At 50.5% G+C, this 26,274-nt stretch overlaps 1 protein-coding gene across 3 annotated transcripts in view; it reads right to left on the bottom strand.

Annotated features, from left to right (window-relative positions):
- rnf141 (ring finger protein 141) overlaps nt 1-26,274 on the bottom strand; it is a 115,870-nt gene that overhangs the window by 39,178 nt on the left and 50,418 nt on the right. For all 3 annotated transcript variants that reach the window (XM_068046709.1, XM_068046710.1, XM_068046708.1), the window contains exon 5: nt 25,758-25,824. In XM_068046709.1, the coding sequence (XP_067902810.1) occupies nt 25,758-25,824 (67 nt within the window). The remainder of the gene's footprint in view (nt 1-25,757; nt 25,825-26,274) is intronic.

Here is a 26,274-nt window from a genome sequence, read left to right as displayed (position 1 = left end):
AGATTGAAACCAGTCTGCATTTCTCTTCGCACTTTTGCCGTAGGTGGTCAAAGCTGACTCATAGATGGCGTCTCTGATGTGGGCCCACTTGGTCTCAGCATCCCCTGTGGGAGTGTTTTGAAGGGCTGTTACAAGTGAATTTAGAAATTTTTGTAACAGCTGTGGGTGAGAAATTCTGCTCGTGTTGATGCGCGGGTGGCCCTTCTGCTTGGAATGATGCAACTTCTTTGGTCTGAGTCTAACCTTGCTGCACACCAGGGAGTGGTCGGTGTCGCAGTCCGCACTGTGGAAGCTGCGTGTGATTTGAACACTGTTTAAGGCGGCTCGCCTTGTGACAATGAGGTCTAGCTGGTGCCAACGACGTGATCTTGGGTGCCTCCATGAAACCTGGTGACAGGGTTTAGTGTGAAAGAACGAGTTGGTGATGCAGAGGTTATGATAGGTACACAACTCAAGCAGTCTCTGCCCGTTCTCATTCATCCTTCCAACGCCATAGCGCCCAAGGCAGGAGGGCCATGAGTCATGGTCGGCCCCAAGGAAATATTTGACTAAGATACATGTGGGTCCATTACAGACAGAGTCAGGAGAATTTATAATGGGGAATGCAGAAATGGCAGAGAAGCTAAATGATAATTTAGACATCCAAGGACCAGGGAGAATGGGGAATTGAAGGAAATTAGTATTAGTAAGAAGGTTATTTTGAAGAAATTAATGAGGTTGAAGGTTGATAAGTCCTGAAACCTGATATTCTACATCCCAGGGTGTTGAAAGAGGTAGCTAAAGAGATAGTGGATGCATTTTATAAATTCTAGAATGGTTTCTGCAGATTGGAAGGTGGCAAATGTCACCCCACTGTTTAAGAAGGGAGAGAGAGAGAAAACAGGGAATTACAGGCCTGTTAGTCTTACATCAGTAGTAGGGAAACTGCTCGAATCTATTCTACAGGATGTCATACATGGACACTTGGATAATAATGATCTGATTGGGCATAGTCAACATGGATTTACGAATGGGAAATCATGTTTCACAAACCTGTTGGAGTTTTTTGAGGATGTTACTAACAGAATTGTCATGGATGAGCTGGACGTACAGCCAACAAAATCGGAACTCAGTGATGCCATTGATTCTCTAGCCAGCGGAAAAGCCCCTGGAAATGACGGCATTACCCCTGAAATAATCAAGAGTGCTAAGCCTGCTATACTTTCAGCACTCTACGAACTGCTTTGCCTGTGCTGGGACGAGGGAGCAGTACCACAGGACATGCAAGATGCCAATATCATCACCCTCTATAAGAACAAGGGTGACCGCGGTGACTGCAACAAATACCGTGGAATCTCCCTGCTCAGCATAGTGGGGAAAATCTTCACTCGAGTCGCTTTAAACAGGCTCCAGAAGCTGGCTGAGCGTGTCTACCCTGAGGCAAAATTAAAGCACATGGGATAGGAGGTTATATACTAGCATGGATTAGGGATTGATCACAGGAAGAAAACAGAGAGTAGGAATACACGGGTCATTCTCCCGTTGGCAGGCTGTGACTAGTGGGGTACCGCAGGGATCAGTGCTTGGTCCCCAGCTGTTCACAATATATATCAATAATTTGGATGTGGGCACCAAATGTATTATTTCCAAGTTCGCGGATGACACAAAACTAGGTGGGAATGTGTGTTGTGAGGAAGATGCAAAGCAGCTTCAAGGGGATTTGGACAGACTTAGTGAGTGGGCAAGAACGTGGCAGATGGAATATAATGTGGAAAAATGTGAGCTTATCCACTTTGGTTGGATGAATAGATGTGCAGAGTATTTCTTAAATGGTAAGAGATTAGAAAGTGTAGATGTACAAAGGGACCTGGGTGTCCTTGTCAATAAGTCACTGAAAGCTAACATGCAGGTGCAGGAAGCAATTAGGAAGGCTAATGGTATGTTAGCCTTTATCGCAAGAGGATTTGAGTACAGGAGTAGTGAAGTCTTGCTTCAATTGTATAGAACCTTGATTAGACTGCACCTGGAGTACTGTGTGCAGTTTTGGTCCCCTTACCTTAGGAAGGATATTATTGCCATAGAGGGAGTGCAACGAAGGTTCACCAGACTTGTTCCCGGGATGGTGGGACTCTCCTATGAAGAGAGATTGGGGAAACTGGGCCTGTATTCTCTAGAGTTTCGAAGAATGAGAGGTAATCTCATTGAAACCTACAAAATACTTAAAGGGATAGACAGGGTAGATGCAGTTAAGATGTTTCCCCTGTTTGGGGAGTCTAGAACCAGGGGACACAATTTCAAAATAAGGGGGAAGCCACTTAGGACAGAGATGAGGAGAAATTTCTTTACTCAGAGGGTTGTGAATCTTTGGAATTCTCTACCCCAGAGGGCTGTGGAAGCTCAGTCATTGAGTATGTTTAAAGCAGAGATTGACAGATTTCTAAATACCAATGACATAAAGAGATATGGGGATAGTGTGGGGATAAAGGCATTGAAGTGGATGATCAGCCATGATCTTATTGAATAGCAGAGCTGGCTCGATGGGCTGAGTGGCCTACTCCTGCTCCTATGTTCCCTGAGGAGTTGATGGTGAGCAACCTCTTTGCAGTGGTTCAATACCACCTTGTTAGTTAAACCACATTGGGAATGGACCAGGTAAGGTCAGCAGGTTTCCTTCCCTGAAGGACATTAGTCGGGTTTTTATGGTCATCTCACAGCTTCATGATCACGTTTTATTAATGTCCTGATTTTTGGAACTGAACTCAATTTCTCAAACTGTCACTTGTAGGATTGCAAACTCACATCCTGCTGGATTATTAATCCAGTAACATAACCACTACACTCTCACACTTGTCGTTATAATTGCCAAGTTTTCTGACTTGTAAACTGGGTGGTAATGACTTAGCAATACCATTAAATGATTGGAGGTTGTGCAAACTTGCTGGTCTATTCTATGTAGTGAGACACTGGTTTTAATTCATTATTTAGCTCAGATGGAAGAAGATTGAAACGCGCCTTTTAATTGAACAGTTGAGTAAGAAATGGGCAATCGGAATAGTTTTACTTCTATTATATAATTTTCTTGTTGATAAATTTACAATTTGCACCATAAATTATTCAAAATCTTGAATAGGGTGCAGATTTCCTGTTCACAAGCCTTACTCATTCTCATCACAACTTTTGGTTCCACTTTTCTGCCAATGTTTCTCAGAGTTGCTTTGTCGACGGTCATGAAGTAATGTGAACACTAGATGGATCCATTGATTGGGTTTCTGAAGCCTGTCCCCAACTTTATTGCAATTTATCTACAAAAGAGCTTACAATTCAAAAACTGACTGTAAGCAACACCAGGGGCAATTTACTATTACGATATGAAAAGTCTTAACATAGTGCCCACTTTATCTGTCACATTTGCTTCCTGTAGCATTGTCCCTGTTACGCTTAGTTGTTAACACCCTACTGTTGTAAAACGTTGTCCTTAATCAGTATGAGCAATGCCACGGGAGAGCTGTCTGTGTTAAATATAAATATAACTTCTGCACACAGGGATGGATTTTTTGATCTACCCGGCGGGAGCGCCAGTGGCTGTACAAAATGTAGAGTCTGGCACGTGACTTCAGCAGCCGCATAATGGAGATGGCTGTGCCCCCCAATCACATAGTGGGGGCAGCAATGGAGATGCCGTTCATGGTATCACCTGATGTTGGAGCAGGTGCTGGTGCCATCTTTAGAAGGCTGGCAGCCCTGCATATGGTCTCTCTGTGTATTGAGCAGTAGTGTATTCAAGAAATACCTCTGTGTTTTGAATTAAATCTCTCAATCAACGAGTAAGCCGCCGGGAACCAGGTCAGATGTCAGAGCAAAGGTGGCCCCACCCACAGTTCAGTAATGCCTTCCTGATGTTTGTCAATTTTTGCTCTGTAGGATGTCCGCAGTGACTCTGTAGTTGAGATTAATGTTGGTTTGACAACGTTTCCGAAAGTGTGAGCCTTCACAACCATACCAACATCATTCAAACTTCCCTGTGATGCCCCCACCCCCATCCCACGACAAGCACAGCATATACATTTTCGGAGTTCCCTGCTTCACACAGAATCCTCTGGCAGAGCTCCCCACACCTTCATACACGTCCCCTTGTAGGGCTCCACCCCTTCATACACAATCCCCTTGCAGAGCTCCACCCCTTCATACACAGGCCCCTTGCAGAGCTCCACCCCTTCAAACACAGGCCCCTTGCAGAACTCCACCCTTTCATACACAGGCCCGTTGCAGAGCTCCACCCCTTCATACACAGGCCCCTTGCAGAGCTCCACCCCTTCATACACGGCCCCTTGCAGACCTCCACCCCTTCATACACGGCCCCTTGCAGAGCTCCACCCCTTCATACACAATCCCCTTGCAGAGCTCCACCCCTTCATACAAAGGCCCCTTGCAGAGTTCCACCCCTTCATACACAGGCCCCTTGCAGAGCTCCACCCCTTCATACACAGGCCCCTTGCAGAGCTCCACCCCTTCATACACGGCCCCTTGCAGAGCTCCACCCCTTCATACACAATCCCCTTGCAGAGCTCCACCCCTTCATACACAGGCCCCTTGCAGAGCTCCACCCCTTCATACACAGGCCCCTTGCAGAGCTCCACCCATTCATACACAATCCCCTTGCAGAGCTCCACCCCTTCATACACAGGCCCCTTGCAGAGCTCCACCACTTAACACACAATCCCCTTGCAGAGCTCCACCCCTTCATACACAGGCCCGTTGCAGAGCTCCACCCCGTCATGCACAGGCCTCTTGCAGAGCTCCACCCCTTCATACACAGGCCCCTTGCAGAACTCCACCCTTTCATACACAGGCCCCTTGCAGAGCTCCACATGTTCATACACAGGCCCCTTGCAGAGCTCCACCCCTTCAAACACAGGCCCCTTGCAGAACTCCACCCTTTCATACACAGGCCCCTTGCAGAGCTCCACCCCTTCAAACACAGGCCCCTTGCAGAGCTCCACCCCTTCAAACACAGGCCCCTTGCAGAACTCCACCCTTTCATACACAGGCCCCTTGCAGAGCTCCACCCCTTCATACACAGGCCCCTTGCAGAACTCCACCCTTTCATACACAGGCCCCTTGCAGAGCTCCACCCTTTCATACACAGGCCCCTTGCAGAGCTCCACCCCTTCATACACAGGCCCCTTGCAGAGCTCCACCCTTTCATACACGGCCCCTTGCAGAACTCCACCCTTTCATACACAGGCCCCTTGCAGAACTCCACCCCTTCATACACAGGCCCCTTGCAGAGCTCCAGCCCTTCATACACAATCCCCTTGCAGAACTCCACCCTTTCATGCACAATCCCCTTGCAGAGCTCCACCCTTTCATACACAATCCCCTTGCAGAGCTCCACCCTTTCATACACAGGCCCCTTGCAGAGCTCCACCCTTTCATACACAATCCCCTTGCAGAACTCCACCCCTTCATACACAATCCCCTTGCAGAGCTCCACCCCTTCATGCACAATCCCCTTGCAGAGCTCCACCCCTTCATACACAATCCCCTTGCAGAACTCCACCCCTTCAGACACAATCCCCTTGCAGAACTCCACCCTTTCATACACAATCCCCTTGCAGAGCTCCACCCCTTCATACACGGCCCCTTGCAGAGCTCCACCCCTTCATACACAGGGCCCTTGCAGAGCTCCACCCCTTCATACACAATCCCCTTGCAGAGGTCCACCCTTTCATACACAATCCCCTTGCAGAGCTCCACCCCTTCATACACGGCCCCTTGCAGAGCTCCACCCCTTCATACACAGGGCCCTTGCAGAGCTCCACCCCTTCATACACAATCCCCTTGCAGAGCTGCACCCCTTCATACACAGGCCCCTTGCAGAGCTCCACCCTTTCATACACAATCCCCTTGCAGAACTCCACCCCTTCATACACGGCCCCTTGCAGAGCTCCACCCCTTCATACACAATCCCCTTGCAGAGCTCCACCCCTTCATACAAAGGCCCCTTGCAGAGTTCCACCCCTTCATACACAGGCCCCTTGCAGAGCTCCACCCCTTCATACACAGGCCCCTTGCAGAGCTCCACCCCTTCATACACGGCCCCTTGCAGAGCTCCACCCCTTCATACACAATCCCCTTGCAGAGCTCCACCCCTTCATACACAGGCCCCTTGCAGAGCTCCACCCCTTCATACACAGGCCCCTTGCAGAGCTCCACCCATTCATACATAATCCCCTTGCAGAGCTCCACCCCTTCATACACAGGCCCCTTGCAGAGCTCCACCACTTCACACACAATCCCCTTGCAGAGCTCCACCCCTTCATACACAGGCCCGTTGCAGAGCTCCACCCCGTCATGCACAGGCCTCTTGCAGAGCTCCACCCCTTCATACACAGGCCCCTTGCAGAACTCCACCCTTTCATACACAGGCCCCTTGCAGAGCTCCACACCTTCATACACAGGCCCCTTGCAGAGCTCCACCCCTTCAAACACAGGCCCCTTGCAGAACTCCACCCTTTCATACACAGGCCCCTTGCAGAGCTCCACCCCTTCAAACACAGGCCCCTTGCAGAGCTCCACCCCTTCAAACACAGGCCCCTTGCAGAACTCCACCCTTTCATACACAGGCCCCTTGCAGAGCTCCGCCCCTTCATACACAGGCCCCTTGCAGAACTCCACCCTTTCATACACAGGCCCCTTGCAGAGCTCCACCCTTTCATACACAGGCCCCTTGCAGAGCTCCACCCCTTCATACACAGGCCCCTTGCAGAGCTCCACCCCTTCATACACGGCCCCTTGCAGAACTCCACCCTTTCATACACAGGCCCCTTGCAGAACTCCACCCCTTCAGACACAGGCCCCTTGCAGAGCTCCACCCCTTCATACACAATCCCCTTGCAGAACTCCACCCTTTCATGCACAATCCCCTTGCAGAGCTCCACCCTTTCATACACAATCCCCTTGCAGAGCTCCACCCTTTCATACACAGGCCCCTTGCAGAGCTCCACCCTTTCATACACAATCCCCTTGCAGAACTCCACCCCTTCATACACAATCCCCTTGCAGAGCTCCACCCCTTCATGCACAATCCCCTTGCAGAGCTCCACCCCTTCATACACAATCCCCTTGCAGAACTCCACCCCTTCAGACACAATCCCCTTGCAGAACTCCACCCTTTCATACACAATCCCCTTGCAGAGCTCCACCCCTTCATACACGGCCCCTTGCAGAGCTCCACCCCTTCATACACAGGGCCCTTGCAGAGCTCCACCCCTTCATACACAATCCCCTTGCAGAGCTCCACCCTTTCATACACAATCCCCTTGCAGAGCTCCACCCTTTCATACACAATCCCCTTGCAGAGCTGCACCCCTTCATACACAGGCCCCTTGCAGAGCTCCACCCTTTCATACACAATCCCCTTGCAGAACTCCACCCCTTCATACACGGCCCCTTGCAGAGCTCCACCCCTTCATACACAATCCCCTTGCAGAGCTCCACCCCTTCATACAAAGGCCCCTTGCAGAGTTCCACCCCTTCATACACAGGCCCCTTGCAGAGCTCCACCCCTTCATACACAGGCCCCTTGCAGAGCTCCACCCCTTCATACACGGCCCCTTGCAGAGCTCCACCCCTTCATACACAATCCCCTTGCAGAGCTCCACCCCTTCATACACAGGCCCCTTGCAGAGCTCCACCCCTTCATACACAGGCCCCTTGCAGAGCTCCACCCATTCATACACAATCCCCTTGCAGAGCTCCACCCCTTCATACACAGGCCCCTTGCAGAGCTCCACCACTTCACACACAATCCCCTTGCAGAGCTCCACCCCTTCATACACAGGCCCGTTGCAGAGCTCCACCCCGTCATGCACAGGCCTCTTGCAGAGCTCCACCCCTTCATACACAGGCCCCTTGCAGAACTCCACCCTTTCATACACAGGCCCCTTGCAGAGCTCCACACCTTCATACACAGGCCCCTTGCAGAGTTCCACCCCTTCAAACACAGGCCCCTTGCAGAACTCCACCCTTTCATACACAGGCCCCTTGCAGAGCTCCACCCCTTCAAACACAGGCCCCTTGCAGAGCTCCACCCCTTCAAACACAGGCCCCTTGCAGAACTCCACCCTTTCATACACAGGCCCCTTGCAGAGCTCCACCCCTTCATACACAGGCCCCTTGCAGAACTCCACCCTTTCATACACAGGCCCCTTGCAGAGCTCCACCCTTTCATACACAGGCCCCTTGCAGAGCTCCACCCCTTCATACACAGGCCCCTTGCAGAGCTCCACCCCTTCATACACGGCCCCTTGCAGAACTCCACCCTTTCATACACAGGCCCCTTGCAGAACTCCACCCCTTCAGACACAGGCCCCTTGCAGAGCTCCACCCCTTCATACACAATCCCCTTGCAGAACTCCACCCTTTCATGCACAATCCCCTTGCAGAGCTCCACCGTTTCATACACAATCCCCTTGCAGAGCTCCACCCTTTCATACACAGGCCCCTTGCAGAGCTCCACCCTTTCATACACAATCCCCTTGCAGAACTCCACCCCTTCATACACAATCCCCTTGCAGAGCTCCACCCCTTCATGCACAATCCCCTTGCAGAGCTCCACCCCTTCATACACAATCCCCTTGCAGAACTCCACCCCTTCATACACAATCCCCTTGCAGAACTCCACCCTTTCATACACAATCCCCTTGCAGAGCTCCACCCCTTCATACACAGGCCCCTTGCAGAGCTCCACCCCTTCATACACAGGGCCCTTGCAGAGCTCCACCCCTTCATACACAATCCCCTTGCAGAGGTCCACCCTTTCATACACAATCCCCTTGCAGAGCTCCACCCTTTCATACACAATCCCCTTGCAGAGCTGCACCCCTTCATACACAGGCCCCTTGCAGAGCTCCACCCTTTCATACACAATCCCCTTGCAGAACTCCACCCCTTCATACACAGGCCCCTTGCAGAGCTCCACCCCTTCATACACAATCCCCTTGCAGAACTCCACCCTTTCATACACAATCCCCTTGCAGAGCTCCACCCTTTCATACACAATCCCCTTGCAGAGCTCCACCCTTTCATACACAATCCCCTTGCAGAGCTCCACCCCTTCATACACAATCTCCTTGCAGAACTCCACCCTTTCATCCACAATCCCGTTGCAGAGCTCCACCCTTTCATACACAGGCCCCTTGCAGAGCTCAACCCTTTCATACACAATCCCCTTGCAGAGCTCCACCCTTTCAAACACAATCCCCTTGCAGAGCTCCACCCCTTCATACACAATCCCCTTGCAGAGCTCCACCCCTTCAAACACAATCCCCTTGCAGAGCTCCACCCTTTCATACACAATCCCCTTGCAGAGCTCCACCCTTTCATACACAATCCCCTTGCAGAACTCCACCCTTTCATACACAATCCCCTTGCAGAACTCCACCCCTTCATACACAATCCCCTTGCAGAGCACCCCTTCATACACAGGCCCCTAGCAGAGCTCCACCCCTTCATACACAGGCCCCTTGCAGAGCTCCACCCCTTCATACACAGGCCCCTTGCAGAGCTCCACCCTTTCATACACAGGCCCCTTGCAGAGCTCCACCCCTTCATACACAGGGCCCTTGCAGAGCTCCACCCCTTCATACACAATCCCCTTGCAGAACTCCACCCTTTCATACACATGCCCCTTGCAGAGCTCCACCCCTTCATACACAATCCCCTTGCAGAGCTCCACCCCTTCATACACAGGGCCCTTGCAGAGCTCCACCCCTTCATACACAATCCCCTTGCAGAGCTCCACCCCTTCATACACAATCCCCTTGCAGAACTCCACCCTTTCATACACAATCCCGTTGCAGAGCTCCACCCTTTCATACACAGGCCCCTTGCAGAGCTCAACCCTTTCATACACAATCCCCTTGCAGAGCTCCACCCTTTCATACACAATCCCCTTGCAGAGCTCCACCCCTTCATACACAATCCCCTTGCAGAACTCCACCCTTTCATACACAATCCCGTTGCAGAGCTCCACCCTTTCATACACAGGCCCCTTGCAGAGCTCCACCCCTTCATTCACAATCCCCTTGCAGAGCTCCACCCCTTCATACACAGGGCCCTTGCAGAGCTCCACCCCTTCATACACAATCCCCTTGCAGAACTCCACCCCTTCATACACAGGCCCCTTGCAGAGCTCCACCCCTTCATACACAGGCCCCTTGCAGAGCTCCACCCTTTCATACACAATCCCCTTGCAGAACTCCACCCTTTCATACACAATCCCCTTGCAGAGCTCCACCCTTTCATACACAATCCCCTTGCAGAGCTCCACCCCTTCATACACAATCCCCTTGCAGAGCTCCACCCCTTCATACACAATCCCCTTGCAGAGCTCCACCCTTTCATACACAATCCCCTTGCAGAGCTCCACCCTTTCATACACAATCCCCTTGCAGAGCTCCACCCCTTCATACACAATCCCCTTGCAGAGCTCCACCCCTTCATACACAATCCCCTTGCAGAGCTCCACCCTTTCATACACAATCCCCTTGCAGAACTCCACCCTTTCATACACAGGCCCCTTGCAGAGCTCCACCCCTTCATACACAATCCCCTTGCAGAGCTCCACCCTTTCATACACAATCCCCTTGCAGAGCTCCACCCCTTCATACACAATCCCCTTGCAGAGCTCCACCCCTTCATACACAATCCCCTTGCAGAGCTGCACCCTTTCATACACAATCCCCTTGCAGAACTCCACCCTTTCATACACAATCCCCTTGCAGAACTCCACCCCTTCATACACAATCCCCTTGCAGAGCTCCACCCCTTCATACACAGGCCCGTTGCAGAGCTCCACCCCGTCATGCACAGGCCTCTTGCAGAGCTCCACCCCTTCATACACAGGCCCGTTGCAGAGCTCCACCCCGTCATGCACAGGCCCCTTGCAGAGCTCCACCCCTTCATACACAGGGCCCTTGCAGAGCTCCACCCCTTCATACACAATCCCCTTGCAGAGGTCCACCCTTTCATACACAATCCCCTTGCAGAGCTCCACCCCTTCATACACGGCCCCTTGCAGAGCTCCACCCCTTCATACACAGGGCCCTTGCAGAGCTCCACCCCTTCATACACAATCCCCTTGCAGAGCTGCACCCCTTCATACACAGGCCCCTTGCAGAGCTCCACCCTTTCATACACAATCCCCTTGCAGAACTCCACCCCTTCATACACGGCCCCTTGCAGAGCTCCACCCCTTCATACACAATCCCCTTGCAGAGCTCCACCCCTTCATACAAAGGCCCCTTGCAGAGTTCCACCCCTTCATACACAGGCCCCTTGCAGAGCTCCACCCCTTCATACACAGGCCCCTTGCAGAGCTCCACCCCTTCATACACGGCCCCTTGCAGAGCTCCACCCCTTCATACACAATCCCCTTGCAGAGCTCCACCCCTTCATACACAGGCCCCTTGCAGAGCTCCACCCCTTCATACACAGGCCCCTTGCAGAGCTCCACCCATTCATACATAATCCCCTTGCAGAGCTCCACCCCTTCATACACAGGCCCCTTGCAGAGCTCCACCACTTCACACACAATCCCCTTGCAGAGCTCCACCCCTTCATACACAGGCCCGTTGCAGAGCTCCACCCCGTCATGCACAGGCCTCTTGCAGAGCTCCACCCCTTCATACACAGGCCCCTTGCAGAACTCCACCCTTTCATACACAGGCCCCTTGCAGAGCTCCACACCTTCATACACAGGCCCCTTGCAGAGCTCCACCCCTTCAAACACAGGCCCCTTGCAGAACTCCACCCTTTCATACACAGGCCCCTTGCAGAGCTCCACCCCTTCAAACACAGGCCCCTTGCAGAGCTCCACCCCTTCAAACACAGGCCCCTTGCAGAACTCCACCCTTTCATACACAGGCCCCTTGCAGAGCTCCGCCCCTTCATACACAGGCCCCTTGCAGAACTCCACCCTTTCATACACAGGCCCCTTGCAGAGCTCCACCCTTTCATACACAGGCCCCTTGCAGAGCTCCACCCCTTCATACACAGGCCCCTTGCAGAGCTCCACCCCTTCATACACGGCCCCTTGCAGAACTCCACCCTTTCATACACAGGCCCCTTGCAGAACTCCACCCCTTCAGACACAGGCCCCTTGCAGAGCTCCACCCCTTCATACACAATCCCCTTGCAGAACTCCACCCTTTCATGCACAATCCCCTTGCAGAGCTCCACCCTTTCATACACAATCCCCTTGCAGAGCTCCACCCTTTCATACACAGGCCCCTTGCAGAGCTCCACCCTTTCATACACAATCCCCTTGCAGAACTCCACCCCTTCATACACAATCCCCTTGCAGAGCTCCACCCCTTCATGCACAATCCCCTTGCAGAGCTCCACCCCTTCATACACAATCCCCTTGCAGAACTCCACCCCTTCAGACACAATCCCCTTGCAGAACTCCACCCTTTCATACACAATCCCCTTGCAGAGCTCCACCCCTTCATACACGGCCCCTTGCAGAGCTCCACCCCTTCATACACAGGGCCCTTGCAGAGCTCCACCCCTTCATACACAATCCCCTTGCAGAGCTCCACCCTTTCATACACAATCCCCTTGCAGAGCTCCACCCTTTCATACACAATCCCCTTGCAGAGCTGCACCCCTTCATACACAGGCCCCTTGCAGAGCTCCACCCTTTCATACACAATCCCCTTGCAGAACTCCACCCCTTCATACACGGCCCCTTGCAGAGCTCCACCCCTTCATACACAATCCCCTTGCAGAGCTCCACCCCTTCATACAAAGGCCCCTTGCAGAGTTCCACCCCTTCATACACAGGCCCCTTGCAGAGCTCCACCCCTTCATACACAGGCCCCTTGCAGAGCTCCACCCCTTCATACACGGCCCCTTGCAGAGCTCCACCCCTTCATACACAATCCCCTTGCAGAGCTCCACCCCTTCATACACAGGCCCCTTGCAGAGCTCCACCCCTTCATACACAGGCCCCTTGCAGAGCTCCACCCATTCATACACAATCCCCTTGCAGAGCTCCACCCCTTCATACACAGGCCCCTTGCAGAGCTCCACCACTTCACACACAATCCCCTTGCAGAGCTCCACCCCTTCATACACAGGCCCGTTGCAGAGCTCCACCCCGTCATGCACAGGCCTCTTGCAGAGCTCCACCCCTTCATACACAGGCCCCTTGCAGAACTCCACCCTTTCATACACAGGCCCCTTGCAGAGCTCCACACCTTCATACACAGGCCCCTTGCAGAGTTCCACCCCTTCAAACACAGGCCCCTTGCAGAACTCCACCCTTTCATACACAGGCCCCTTGCAGAGCTCCACCCCTTCAAACACAGGCCCCTTGCAGAGCTCCACCCCTTCAAACACAGGCCCCTTGCAGAACTCCACCCTTTCATACACAGGCCCCTTGCAGAGCTCCACCCCTTCATACACAGGCCCCTTGCAGAACTCCACCCTTTCATACACAGGCCCCTTGCAGAGCTCCACCCTTTCATACACAGGCCCCTTGCAGAGCTCCACCCCTTCATACACAGGCCCCTTGCAGAGCTCCACCCCTTCATACACGGCCCCTTGCAGAACTCCACCCTTTCATACACAGGCCCCTTGCAGAACTCCACCCCTTCAGACACAGGCCCCTTGCAGAGCTCCACCCCTTCATACACAATCCCCTTGCAGAACTCCACCCTTTCATGCACAATCCCCTTGCAGAGCTCCACCGTTTCATACACAATCCCCTTGCAGAGCTCCACCCTTTCATACACAGGCCCCTTGCAGAGCTCCACCCTTTCATACACAATCCCCTTGCAGAACTCCACCCCTTCATACACAATCCCCTTGCAGAGCTCCACCCCTTCATGCACAATCCCCTTGCAGAGCTCCACCCCTTCATACACAATCCCCTTGCAGAACTCCACCCCTTCATACACAATCCCCTTGCAGAACTCCACCCTTTCATACACAATCCCCTTGCAGAGCTCCACCCCTTCATACACAGGCCCCTTGCAGAGCTCCACCCCTTCATACACAGGGCCCTTGCAGAGCTCCACCCCTTCATACACAATCCCCTTGCAGAGGTCCACCCTTTCATACACAATCCCCTTGCAGAGCTCCACCCTTTCATACACAATCCCCTTGCAGAGCTGCACCCCTTCATACACAGGCCCCTTGCAGAGCTCCACCCTTTCATACACAATCCCCTTGCAGAACTCCACCCCTTCATACACAGGCCCCTTGCAGAGCTCCACCCCTTCATACACAATCCCCTTGCAGAACTCCACCCTTTCATACACAATCCCCTTGCAGAGCTCCACCCTTTCATACACAATCCCCTTGCAGAGCTCCACCCTTTCATACACAATCCCCTTGCAGAGCTCCACCCCTTCATACACAATCTCCTTGCAGAACTCCACCCTTTCATCCACAATCCCGTTGCAGAGCTCCACCCTTTCATACACAGGCCCCTTGCAGAGCTCAACCCTTTCATACACAATCCCCTTGCAGAGCTCCACCCTTTCAAACACAATCCCCTTGCAGAGCTCCACCCCTTCATACACAATCCCCTTGCAGAGCTCCACCCCTTCAAACACAATCCCCTTGCAGAGCTCCACCCTTTCATACACAATCCCCTTGCAGAGCTCCACCCTTTCATACACAATCCCCTTGCAGAACTCCACCCTTTCATACACAATCCCCTTGCAGAACTCCACCCCTTCATACACAATCCCCTTGCAGAGCACCCCTTCATACACAGGCCCCTAGCAGAGCTCCACCCCTTCATACACAGGCCCCTTGCAGAGCTCCACCCCTTCATACACAGGCCCCTTGCAGAGCTCCACCCTTTCATACACAGGCCCCTTGCAGAGCTCCACCCCTTCATACACAGGGCCCTTGCAGAGCTCCACCCCTTCATACACAATCCCCTTGCAGAACTCCACCCTTTCATACACATGCCCCTTGCAGAGCTCCACCCCTTCATACACAATCCCCTTGCAGAGCTCCACCCCTTCATACACAGGGCCCTTGCAGAGCTCCACCCCTTCATACACAATCCCCTTGCAGAGCTCCACCCCTTCATACACAATCCCCTTGCAGAACTCCACCCTTTCATACACAATCCCGTTGCAGAGCTCCACCCTTTCATACACAGGCCCCTTGCAGAGCTCAACCCTTTCATACACAATCCCCTTGCAGAGCTCCACCCTTTCATACACAATCCCCTTGCAGAGCTCCACCCCTTCATACACAATCCCCTTGCAGAACTCCACCCTTTCATACACAATCCCGTTGCAGAGCTCCACCCTTTCATACACAGGCCCCTTGCAGAGCTCCACCCCTTCATTCACAATCCCCTTGCAGAGCTCCACCCCTTCATACACAGGGCCCTTGCAGAGCTCCACCCCTTCATACACAATCCCCTTGCAGAACTCCACCCCTTCATACACAGGCCCCTTGCAGAGCTCCACCCCTTCATACACAGGCCCCTTGCAGAGCTCCACCCTTTCATACACAATCCCCTTGCAGAACTCCACCCTTTCATACACAATCCCCTTGCAGAGCTCCACCCTTTCATACACAATCCCCTTGCAGAGCTCCACCCCTTCATACACAATCCCCTTGCAGAGCTCCACCCCTTCATACACAATCCCCTTGCAGAGCTCCACCCTTTCATACACAATCCCCTTGCAGAGCTCCACCCTTTCATACACAATCCCCTTGCAGAGCTCCACCCCTTCATACACAATCCCCTTGCAGAGCTCCACCCCTTCATACACAATCCCCTTGCAGAGCTCCACCCTTTCATACACAATCCCCTTGCAGAACTCCACCCTTTCATACACAGGCCCCTTGCAGAGCTCCACCCCTTCATACACAATCCCCTTGCAGAGCTCCACCCTTTCATACACAATCCCCTTGCAGAGCTCCACCCCTTCATACACAATCCCCTTGCAGAGCTCCACCCCTTCATACACAATCCCCTTGCAGAGCTGCACCCTTTCATACACAATCCCCTTGCAGAACTCCACCCTTTCATACACAATCCCCTTGCAGAACTCCACCCCTTCATACACAATCCCCTTGCAGAGCTCCACCCCTTCATACACAGGCCCCTTGCAGAGCTCCACCCCTTCATACACAGGCCCCTAGCAGAGCTCCACCCCTTCATACACAGGCCCCTTGCAGAACTCCACCCTTTCATACACAATCCCGTTGCAGAGCTCCACCCTTTCATACACAGGCCCCTTGCAGAGCTCAACCCTTTCATACACAATCCCCTTGCAGAGCTCCACCCTTTCATACACAATCCCCTTGCAGAGCTCCACCCCTTCATACACAATCCCCTTGCAGAACTCCACCCTTTCATACACAATCCCGTTGCAGAGCTCCACCCTTTCATACACAGGCCCCTTGCAGTGCTCCACCCCTTCATACACAATCCCCTTGCAGAGCTCCACCCCTTCATACACAGGGCCCTTGCAGAGCTCCACCCCTTCATACACAATCCCCTTGCAGAACTCCACCCTTTCATACACAGGCCCCTTGCAGAGCTCCACCCCTTCATACACAGGGCCCTTGCAGAGCTCCACTCCTTCATACACAATCCCCTTGCAGAGCTCCACCCCTTCATACACAATCCCCTTGCAGAACTCCACCCTTTCATACACAATCCCCTTGCAGAGGTCCACCCTTTCATACACAATCCCCTTGCAGAGCTCCACCCTTTCATACACAATCCCCTTGCAGAACTCCACCCTTGCATACACAATCCCCTTGCAGAGCTCCACCCTTTCATACACAATCCCCTTGCAGAGCTCCACCCCTTCATACACAATCCCCTTGCAGAGCTCCACCCCTTCATACACAATCCCCTTGCAGAGCTCCACCCTTTCATACACAATCCCCTTGCAGAGCTCCACCCTTTCATACACAATCCCCTTGCAGAGCTCCACCCCTTCATACACAATCCCCTTGCAGAGCTCCACCCCTTCATACACAATCCCCTTGCAGAGCTCCACCCTTTCATACACAATCCCCTTGCAGAACTCCACCCTTTCATACACAGGCCCCTTGCAGAGCTCCACCCCTTCATACACAATCCCCTTGCAGAGCTCCACCCTTTCATACACAATCCCCTTGCAGAGCTCCACCCCTTCATACACAATCCCCTTGCAGAGCTCCACCCCTTCATACACAATCCCCTTGCAGAGCTCCACCCTTTCATACACAATCCCCTTGCAGAACTCCACCCTTTCATACACAATCCCCTTGCAGAACTCCACCCCTTCATACACAATCCCCTTGCAGAGCTCCACCCCTTCATACACAGGCCCCTAGCAGAGCTCCACCCCTTCATACACAGGCCCCTTGCAGAGCTCCACCCCTTCATACACAGGCCCCTAGCAGAGCTCCACCCCGTCATACACAGGCCCCTTGCAGAGCTCCACCCCTTCATACACAGGCCCCTTGCAGAGCTCCACCCTTTCATACACAGGCCCCTTGCAGTGCTCCACCCCTTCATACACAATCCCCTTGCAGAGCTCCACCCCTTCATACACAGGGCCCTTGCAGAGCTCCACCCCTTCATACACAATCCCCTTGCAGAACTCCACCCTTTCATACACAGGCCCCTTGCAGAGCTCCACCCCTTCATACACAATCCCCTTGCAGAGCTCCACCCCTTCATACACAGGGCCCTTGCAGAGCTCCACCCCTTCATACACAATCCCCTTGCAGAGCTCCACCCCTTCATACACAATCCCCTTGCAGAACTCCACCCTTTCATACACAATCCCCTTGCAGAGGTCCACCCTTTCATACACAATCCCCTTGCAGAGCTCCACCCTTTCATACACAATCCCCTTGCAGAGCTGCACCCCTTCATACACAGGCCCCTTGCAGAGCTCCACCCTTTCATACACAATCCCCTTGCAGAACTCCACCCCTTCATATACAGGCCCCTTGCAGAGCTCCACCCTTTCATACACAATCCCCTTGCAGAACTCCACCCTTTCATACACAATCCCCTTGCAGATCTCCACCCTTTCATACACAATCCCCTTGCAGAACTCCACCCCTTCATACACAATCCCCTTGCAGAGCTCCACCCCTTCATACACAGGCCCCTTGCAGAGCTCCACCCCTCCATACACAGGCCCCTTGCAGAGCTCCACCCCTTCATACACAGGCCCCTTGCAGAGCTCCACCCTTTCATACACAGGCCCCTTGCAGAGCTCCACCCCTTCATACACAATCCCCTTGCAGAGCTCCACCCTTTCATACACAATCCCCTTGCAGAGCTCCACCCTTTCATACACAGGCCCCTTGCAGAGCTCCACCCCTTCATACACAGGCCCCTTGCAGAGCTCCACCCCTTCATACACAATCCCCTTGCAGAGCTCCACCCTTTCATACACAAGCGACCTGGCAGATTCAGCATCACCGCAATGTCTGCTGCAAACCCCACTTCCCCTAAAAACCTACAGTGAAGTTACCTCCCCTCTCGCTGCACCAAGGACTCTCGACTTGATGGCGCCAGCTTTTGATAGGCAAGAAACTGAAGGCCCGTGAGTGTCGCGCGTGAAACTCTAAATTGAGAACATTTTGTTGGATCGCTGAGTGACATTTAAATGTATTTAAATCAGTATGTAAAACTGATGATGGTGCCTTTGTGTTGGGGCGTCAGTGCTGCCACGGTATTTCCCCGCCTCCAACAAAATCAGAAAAGAGCGTTACGGCACCAGGTTCCGTGGTGGACGGCTCCACAGGGATTCTCCACACCCCACACCAATGATCCCAACTTCAACAGGAGCATAAAATTCAGCCCACAATGTGCATTCAACGTACTGCTTTCTATAAAACAGACACTGAGAACACGATGGAGTAGTAGTGTATACGTTTCTATCAACAATTCCTCAGTGATTGAGTTACCCATCACAACTGTGCCTTTGTAAGATTGCATTAACAACAACCACTTGCATTTATATAGCACCTTTAACATAATTAAAAGTCCCACGCTGCTTTACAAGTATTAGCAAACAAAATTTGACACTGAGCCATGTAAGTAGATATTATGGACAGATGAATAAAAGCTTGATCCAAAAGGTAGGTCTTAAGGAGCATCTTAGAAAGATCGAAAATAGGAGCAGAAGTAGGCCATTCGGCCCTTCGAATCTGCTCCGCCATTCATTATGATCATGGCTGATCATCCAACTCAATAGCCTGTTTTGGCTTTCGCCCCATACCCTTTGATCCCTTTAGACCCAAGAGCTATATCTAACTCCTTCTTGAAAACATACAATGTTTTGGCCTTAACTGCTTTCTGTGGTAGTGAATTCCACAGGCTCACCACTCTCTTAAAGGGGGAAAGAGAGATGGAGAGATAAGGGAGGGAATTCCAGAGCTTAGAGCCCGAGCAGCTGAAGACGCGGCTGCCAATGGTGGAGCGATTAAAATCGGGGATACGCAAGAGGGTAGAATTGGAGCAACACAGAGATCTGGCAGCATTGTGGGATGGGAGGAGGATAAAGAGATAGGGAAGAGTGAGAGCATGGAGAAATTTGAAAACACGGATGAGAATTTTAAAATTGAAGCATTGCTTAACAGGGAGCCAATGTAAGTCAGGGAGATGTGACACTGGCACTTGGTCCAAGTTAGGACACAGGTAGCAGAGTTTTGGATGACCTCAAGTTTATGGGGGGTTGATTTGGGAGACCAGCCAGGAGTGCATTGGGATAGTCAAGCCTAGAGGTAACAAAGGCATGGATGGGGGTTTCAGCAGTAGATAATCTGAGGCAAGGACAGAGTCGGGCAATGTTACAGAGGTGGAAAAAGGGATATGTCGTAGGAAGCCCATCTTGGGGTCAGGTATAACACTAAGGTTGCAAACAATCTGGTTCAACCTCAGACAGTTGTCAACGAGAGGGATGGGTTAGGTGGCAAGGGAACAGAGTTTGTGACTGGGACCAAAGACAATGGCTTAGGTCTTCCCAATATTCAATTGAAGGATATTTCCGCTCATCCAGTCCTGGATGTCGGAGAAGTAGTCTGTACAGAGACAGAGGAGGAGTTGGGAGAGGTGGTGAGGTAGAGCTGAAAATGTTAGCATACATGAGGAAACCGGCGCTGTCTTTTTGGATGGTCTAGATAAGAAATAGGAGGGGGCCAAGGATAAGATATTTGGGGAATAACATTGCTCTGGCTGTGACTGGCTGGGTAAGAATGGAATGAGGTGAGTGCAATCCCACCCAGCAGGGCGATGGTAGATAGGTGATGGGGCCGAATTTCATGGTCAATCATGTCAAAAGCTACAGACATTGGCCCAGTTATCCCCCATTACCATCAAGCCGGGAGACCAACCCTGGTTCAATAAAAAGTGCAGGAGGGCATGCCAGGAGCATCACCAGGCAAATCTAAAAATGAGGTGTCAACCTGGTGAAGCTACAGCACAGGACTACTTACATGCCAAACAGCGGAAGTAGCATGCAATAGACAGAGCTAAGCGATCCCATAACCAATGGATCAGATCTAAGCTCTGCAGTCCTGCCACATCCAGTTGTGAATGGTGGTGGACAATTAAATAACTAACTGAAAGGTGGGGGCGCCCAGCACATCAGTGCAAAAGACAAGGCTGAAACATTTGAATCCATCTTCAGCCAGAAGTGCTGAGTGGATCATCCATCTCAGCCTTCTCCTGAGGACCCCAGCATCACAGATGCAAGTCTTCAGATATCCGATTCTCTCCACGTGATATCAAGAAACAGCTGAAGGCACTGGATATTGCAAAGGCTATGGTCCCTAACGTATGCTCCAGAACTAGCTATGCCCCTGGCCAAGCTGTTCAAATACAGCTAAAATACTAGAATCTACCCGGCAATGTGGAAAATTGCCCAGGTATGTCCTGTACACAAAAAGCAGGACAAATTCAATCCAGTCAATTACTGCCCCATCAGTCTACTCTCGATCATCAGCAAAGTGATGGAAGAAGTCATCGACAGTGCGATCAAGTGGCACTTGCTTAGCAATAACCTGCTCAGTGATGCTCAGTTTGGGTTCCGCCAGGGCCACTCAGCTCCTGACCTCATTACAGCCTTGGTTCAAACATGAACAAAAGAGCTGAACACCAGAGGTGAGTTGAGAGTGACCGCCCTTGACATCAAGGCAGCATTTGACGAGTATGGCACCAAGGTGCCCTAGCAAAACTGGAGTCAATGCGAATTAGGGGAAAAATTCTACGCTGGTTGGAGCCGTACCTAGCACAAAGGAAGATGGTTGTAGTTGTTGGAGGATAATCATCTCAGTCGCAGGACATCACTGCAGGAGTTCCTCAGGGTAGTGTCCTAGGCCCAACCATCTTCAGCTGCTTCATCAATGACCTTCCTTCAATCATAAGGTCAGAAGTGGGGATGTTCTCTGATGATTGCACAATGTTCAGCACCATTCGCGACTCCTCAGATACTGAAGCAGTCCATGTAGAAATGCAGCAAGACCTGGACAATATCCAGGCTTGGACTGATAAGTGGCAAGTAACATTTGCGCCACACAAGAGCCATCTCCAACAAGAAATAATCTAACCATCTCCACTTGACATTCAATGGCATTACCATCGCCGAATCCCCCACTATCAACATCCTGGGGGCTACCATTGACCAGAAACTGAACTGGAGTAGCCATATAAATACCGTGGCTACAAGAGCAGGTCAGAGGCTGGGAATTCTGCGGCATGTAACTCACCTCCTGACTCCCCAAAGCCAGTCCACCATCTACAAGGCACAAGTCAGGAGTGTGATGGAATACTCTCCACTTGCCTGGATGGGTGCAGCTCCAACAACACTCAAGAAGCTCGACACCATCCAGGACAAAGCAGCCCACTTGATTGGCACACCATCCACTACCTTCAGCATTCACTCCCTTCACCACTGATGCGCAGTGGTAGCAATGTGTACCATCTACAAGATGCACTGCAGCAACGCACCAAGGTTCCTTAGACAGCACCTTCGAAACCCGCAACTCTACCAACTAGAAGGACAAGGGCAGCAATTGCATGGGAACACCACCACCTGCAAGTTCCCCTCCAAGTCACACACCATCCTGACTTGGAACTATATCACCGTTCCTTTACTGTCGCTGGGTCAAAATCCTGGAACTCCCTTCCTCACAGCACTGTGGGTGCACCTACCCCACATGGACTGCAGCGGTTCAAGAAGGCAGCTCACCACCACCTTCTCAAGGGCAATAAGGGATGGGCAATAAATGCTGGCCTGGCCAGTGACGCCCACCTCCTCTGAACAACTGAAAAAAAAGACGTCAAGACGGACAAGGAGGGAAAGCTTACCTTTGTCACAGCCAACTAGGATCCACCTGTGAGTTTGGTAAGAGTCGTTGTTTTATTGTGATGAGGGAAAGAAACCTGATTGGAGGCATTCAAACCTGACATTCCAAGAATATGGGCACGAATTTGGGAGGCGACTGCATGTTCAAAGGATTTGGAGAGGAAAGAGAGGTTGGAGATTCGGTGGTAGTTTGCAAGGACAGAAGGGCAAAGCGTTGTTTTTTTGAGGAGAGGGGCAAGGACAACAACTTTGAAGGTGAGTTAAGAAGGGAGGGAAAGATAAAAGTCACCTTGGACCTGACCAGGAGGTTGTGTAAGCATCAATGAGCTCAGCAGAGTAGTTAGCAAGGCTGAGTTCAATCCACCAGCAGCCAGCTCAGACCTGTGCAGGGCAGGGTTACGACAGAAAGGCATCTGTACCAAGCTACAGCATTTCATTTGGAAGCAGCTACAACACAGCTTACTTATTTATAAGTTTATTGTGATCTAAAGAATCTTTTCAATGATATATTTGAATGTCTGTAGACTCAATTCATCACAAGAAAATACCAACATTATTTATTTTAATTCATCAGAAGTCAAGTTGCAAATACAAACAAAAGTAGAAATCAGAGGACAGAGTCCGAGCTATCAATTGGGCAGATTTTGCGAATACAGTATTAGATCTGAAAGCAAGCATTTGATGATGAAAAACTTACATAAGATATTTCCAGCGAGGGAAGGCTTCTCACTTTAACTGCACATATTATACGTTTCATCTAATTGGATTTTAAAATTCATTCTATATTACACATTTTGTAAAGATAATAAAACTGACCACATACTTTGTCGTGACATAAGCCAGTTTTTTTTTTTAAAAAGGAAGTGAGATTCACAAAAAACAAAAACATATTTTATTTAAAAAAAAAGCTGATTGAGGATTAGTAGCTGGGGAATATAGTTTGAGACATTCTTTCAGCTTGTATGTGAATTTATGACAGGATCTCATCCAGTTAAGACTACATTCACCTTCTATAATGTATTAAAATATTACTTCTACAGCTCCTGTCAACATTTTTTATTATAAATGTCCAGGTATATAATGAAAATTTTCTACGTAAACTTGTCCCAATGTAATTACGTCCCCTCCCCCTGAGGACATGAGAATTTATGATGGAAATGTATAAAAATAAGGACAGAATATGTCATTTTATTGGGACTGGGTTATATCTGCATTTCATGGTCCAATTATTCCTGTCTTTAACCCACTTCACTTGAAAAATAATCTTAATATTAACTCTGCATGCAAAGCTTTGGAATATCTTTTAGATAATGAATATATTTATTTTTAATTGATTGACACCATTCCCATTTTGCATGTTATTTTCTCCCTTCAGTTAGGGTCTGGTGGCACACGTTACTGCTTGGCAGAGAAAGGATGGGTCAATGATCTATCTCCAAGCCAAAGTTGTTCTCGAACTAATGAAGAGAGTGTGGAAATAGTGACTCTTGTCACACAGCTCAGGGAGCCCAGTAACTGTGTGAAGAAACATGGGCAGTGGTCGATAATCCACGACAGTGGAATAATAACACACCAAATTTGGACCTGGTGGTGTTCTGGTGCTAGCCCAGGTCACAGATAGCAGTGCACACAACATGGAGCTGAATGATGTAACTGCAGAGTTAGGGGACTGGGGAATGTGCTAAATGGTCTCCCTCAGTCACGATTTTTAAAAATCTCTTTCCCTAAGAAATTTGATTGCTTTCTTAATAAAATGTTACGTTCACAATTTAACATACAAAATTGTTGGGCAGGAAATAACCAGCTGCTCCATCAGTCCTGCTGCACACCATGACAGCCATAGCATCATGACTTAACACTTCTATCCACTCCCACTCTCTCTCCACTCGCCCTCCACTCTCACCCCCTTCCATCCCCCCACTCTTCACCCCACTCTTCCCCCAACTCTTCCCCCCCACTCTTCCCTACCCCCTACTCTTCCCTTCCCCTACTCTTCCTTTTGCCCCACTCTTTCCTCCACTCTTCCCCCCTACTCTTCTCTCCACAATTCCCCCCCACTCGCCCTTCACTCTCCCCCACTCTTTCTCACTCTCCCTGACTCTCCCCTTTTCCCTTGGTTTGTAATCTCCTGGAGAGGCAGAAAAAATCGTGGAAGAGACCCAGAGACAGGTCTAGCTTGTGATCTTTACCTAAATAGTTCAAACATTGAAAACAATAACTGTGGCAGAGTAATAAAAAAAAAGAGTTTGAAATTCATTATGTTATAGCATGAACCCTGCCTCTGTGATTATTAGTGTTAGGCTCTGCCTAATTAACTTAAAAGTGTTGAGTTAGATACTCTTGTTTAACAGGTTACTTTCTCTGATCATTCAGCTTTCAGGTAATGAGCATGTTGGGCACTGCGCGTGTACAGGTATCCATTAATACTGACTTATCATCTGGGTAATGAGGTACTTAATGATAATTAAGCAGCATTAATAGGATATACTGACACGGTGAGATGAAGTAGGGTGGGAGGAGGGTCGTGCGGAGCAGAAACACCGGCATAGACCAGTTGGACCGAATGGCCTGTTTCTGTGCTGTAAATTCTATGTAAAACTATCTTCGCTAATTCTAATCCCCCTTCCTTGACGTTAATGTTTATTGAATTAGTTTGCTTGCTTGACGTTGGAGGATATAATCTCATGGTTTGTTATTTGAGGTTCTGGCTCCATTTTTTCTCAATGTGAGCTGTTCATTGTGAGGTTATTACTCCACACTTCAGCTTCAATGGCTTCTTTTGGCTGCCCGTTGCTTAAATATGAAGAAGTCTTCTTACGTCTAAAGATTACAGATATAAATGTTAATCAAGTGCATCGTGGGAACTGCAATAGAGCCTGAAAGACTTAACCATAATTCCATGTCATTTTGAGCAATGTAAAGTGGTGGCAAAATGGAAATCTCTTTAATTTGATTTGTTTTTGTTCCTTTTAATGGTTTCCAAATGACAGTGTAAAGTAATAGTGAATTGACACTTAATCCACTCATGTCCTAGACAGCAGCAACGTGCATTTATTTAGTGCCTTTAATGTAACAAACCATCCAAAGGCATTTTACAGGAGCTTAATAAAACAAAATATGACACCGAGCCACATAAGGCGATTTAAAAGGCAAATGGGCAAAAGCTTGGTCAAAGTGGTAGGTTTTAAGGAATGTCTTAAAGGAGGAAAGAGAGGTAGAGAGGCGGAGAAGTTTAGGGAGTGAATTCCAGAGCTTAGGCAGCTGAAGGCAAATGAGCCCATAAGCTGAACACCCTTTGAGTGATGCCTAGCATACATCTCCCCCAGTATAAAGTTGTTACAGATCTCCAATGTTCTAATAATTCTACCTTCCACTTGGCATGCAGTTCTCACAACCTGAGAGAGAACTTACTTTCTGAGATACCAAACCACGGCAGCCACGACTCCCACAAGCAGAACAAACGACATCGCACCCAGTGCTGCAAGTACACAAAGAGGCAAGTATTAATCACACACATAAATAAGATGATTTGCGCTGATAAGCAGCAAAGTAAAGCAGAGGGGAATATGCTCAGTTGCAGGACTTCAGTTACGTGGAGAGACTGGAAAAGCTGGGATTGCTCTCTTTACAGCAGAGAAGGTTAAGCGGAGATTTAATCGAGGTGTTCAAAATCATGAAATGTTTTGATAGAGTGAATAAGGAGAAACCGTTTCCAGTGGCAGGAGGGTCGGTAACCAGAGGACACAGATTTAAGATAATTGGCAAAACAAAAAATGAGAGGGGAAGATGAGCATAAATGTTTTTACACAGTGAGTTGACTGAAAGGGCAGTGGAAGCAGATTCAATAGTAACTTTCAAACGGAAACTGGATCAACTGGAAGGGGAAAATTTTCAGGGCTATGGGGAAAGAGCGGGGGAGTGGGACTAA

The sequence above is a fragment of the Heterodontus francisci genome, chromosome 14 (assembly GCF_036365525.1).
Source record: "Heterodontus francisci isolate sHetFra1 chromosome 14, sHetFra1.hap1, whole genome shotgun sequence".
In the NCBI taxonomy this organism is placed as follows: domain Eukaryota; kingdom Metazoa; phylum Chordata; class Chondrichthyes; order Heterodontiformes; family Heterodontidae; genus Heterodontus; species Heterodontus francisci.
Note: the sequence above shows the minus strand (reverse complement) of the source record. Positions and strands in the feature narration are given on the sequence as shown.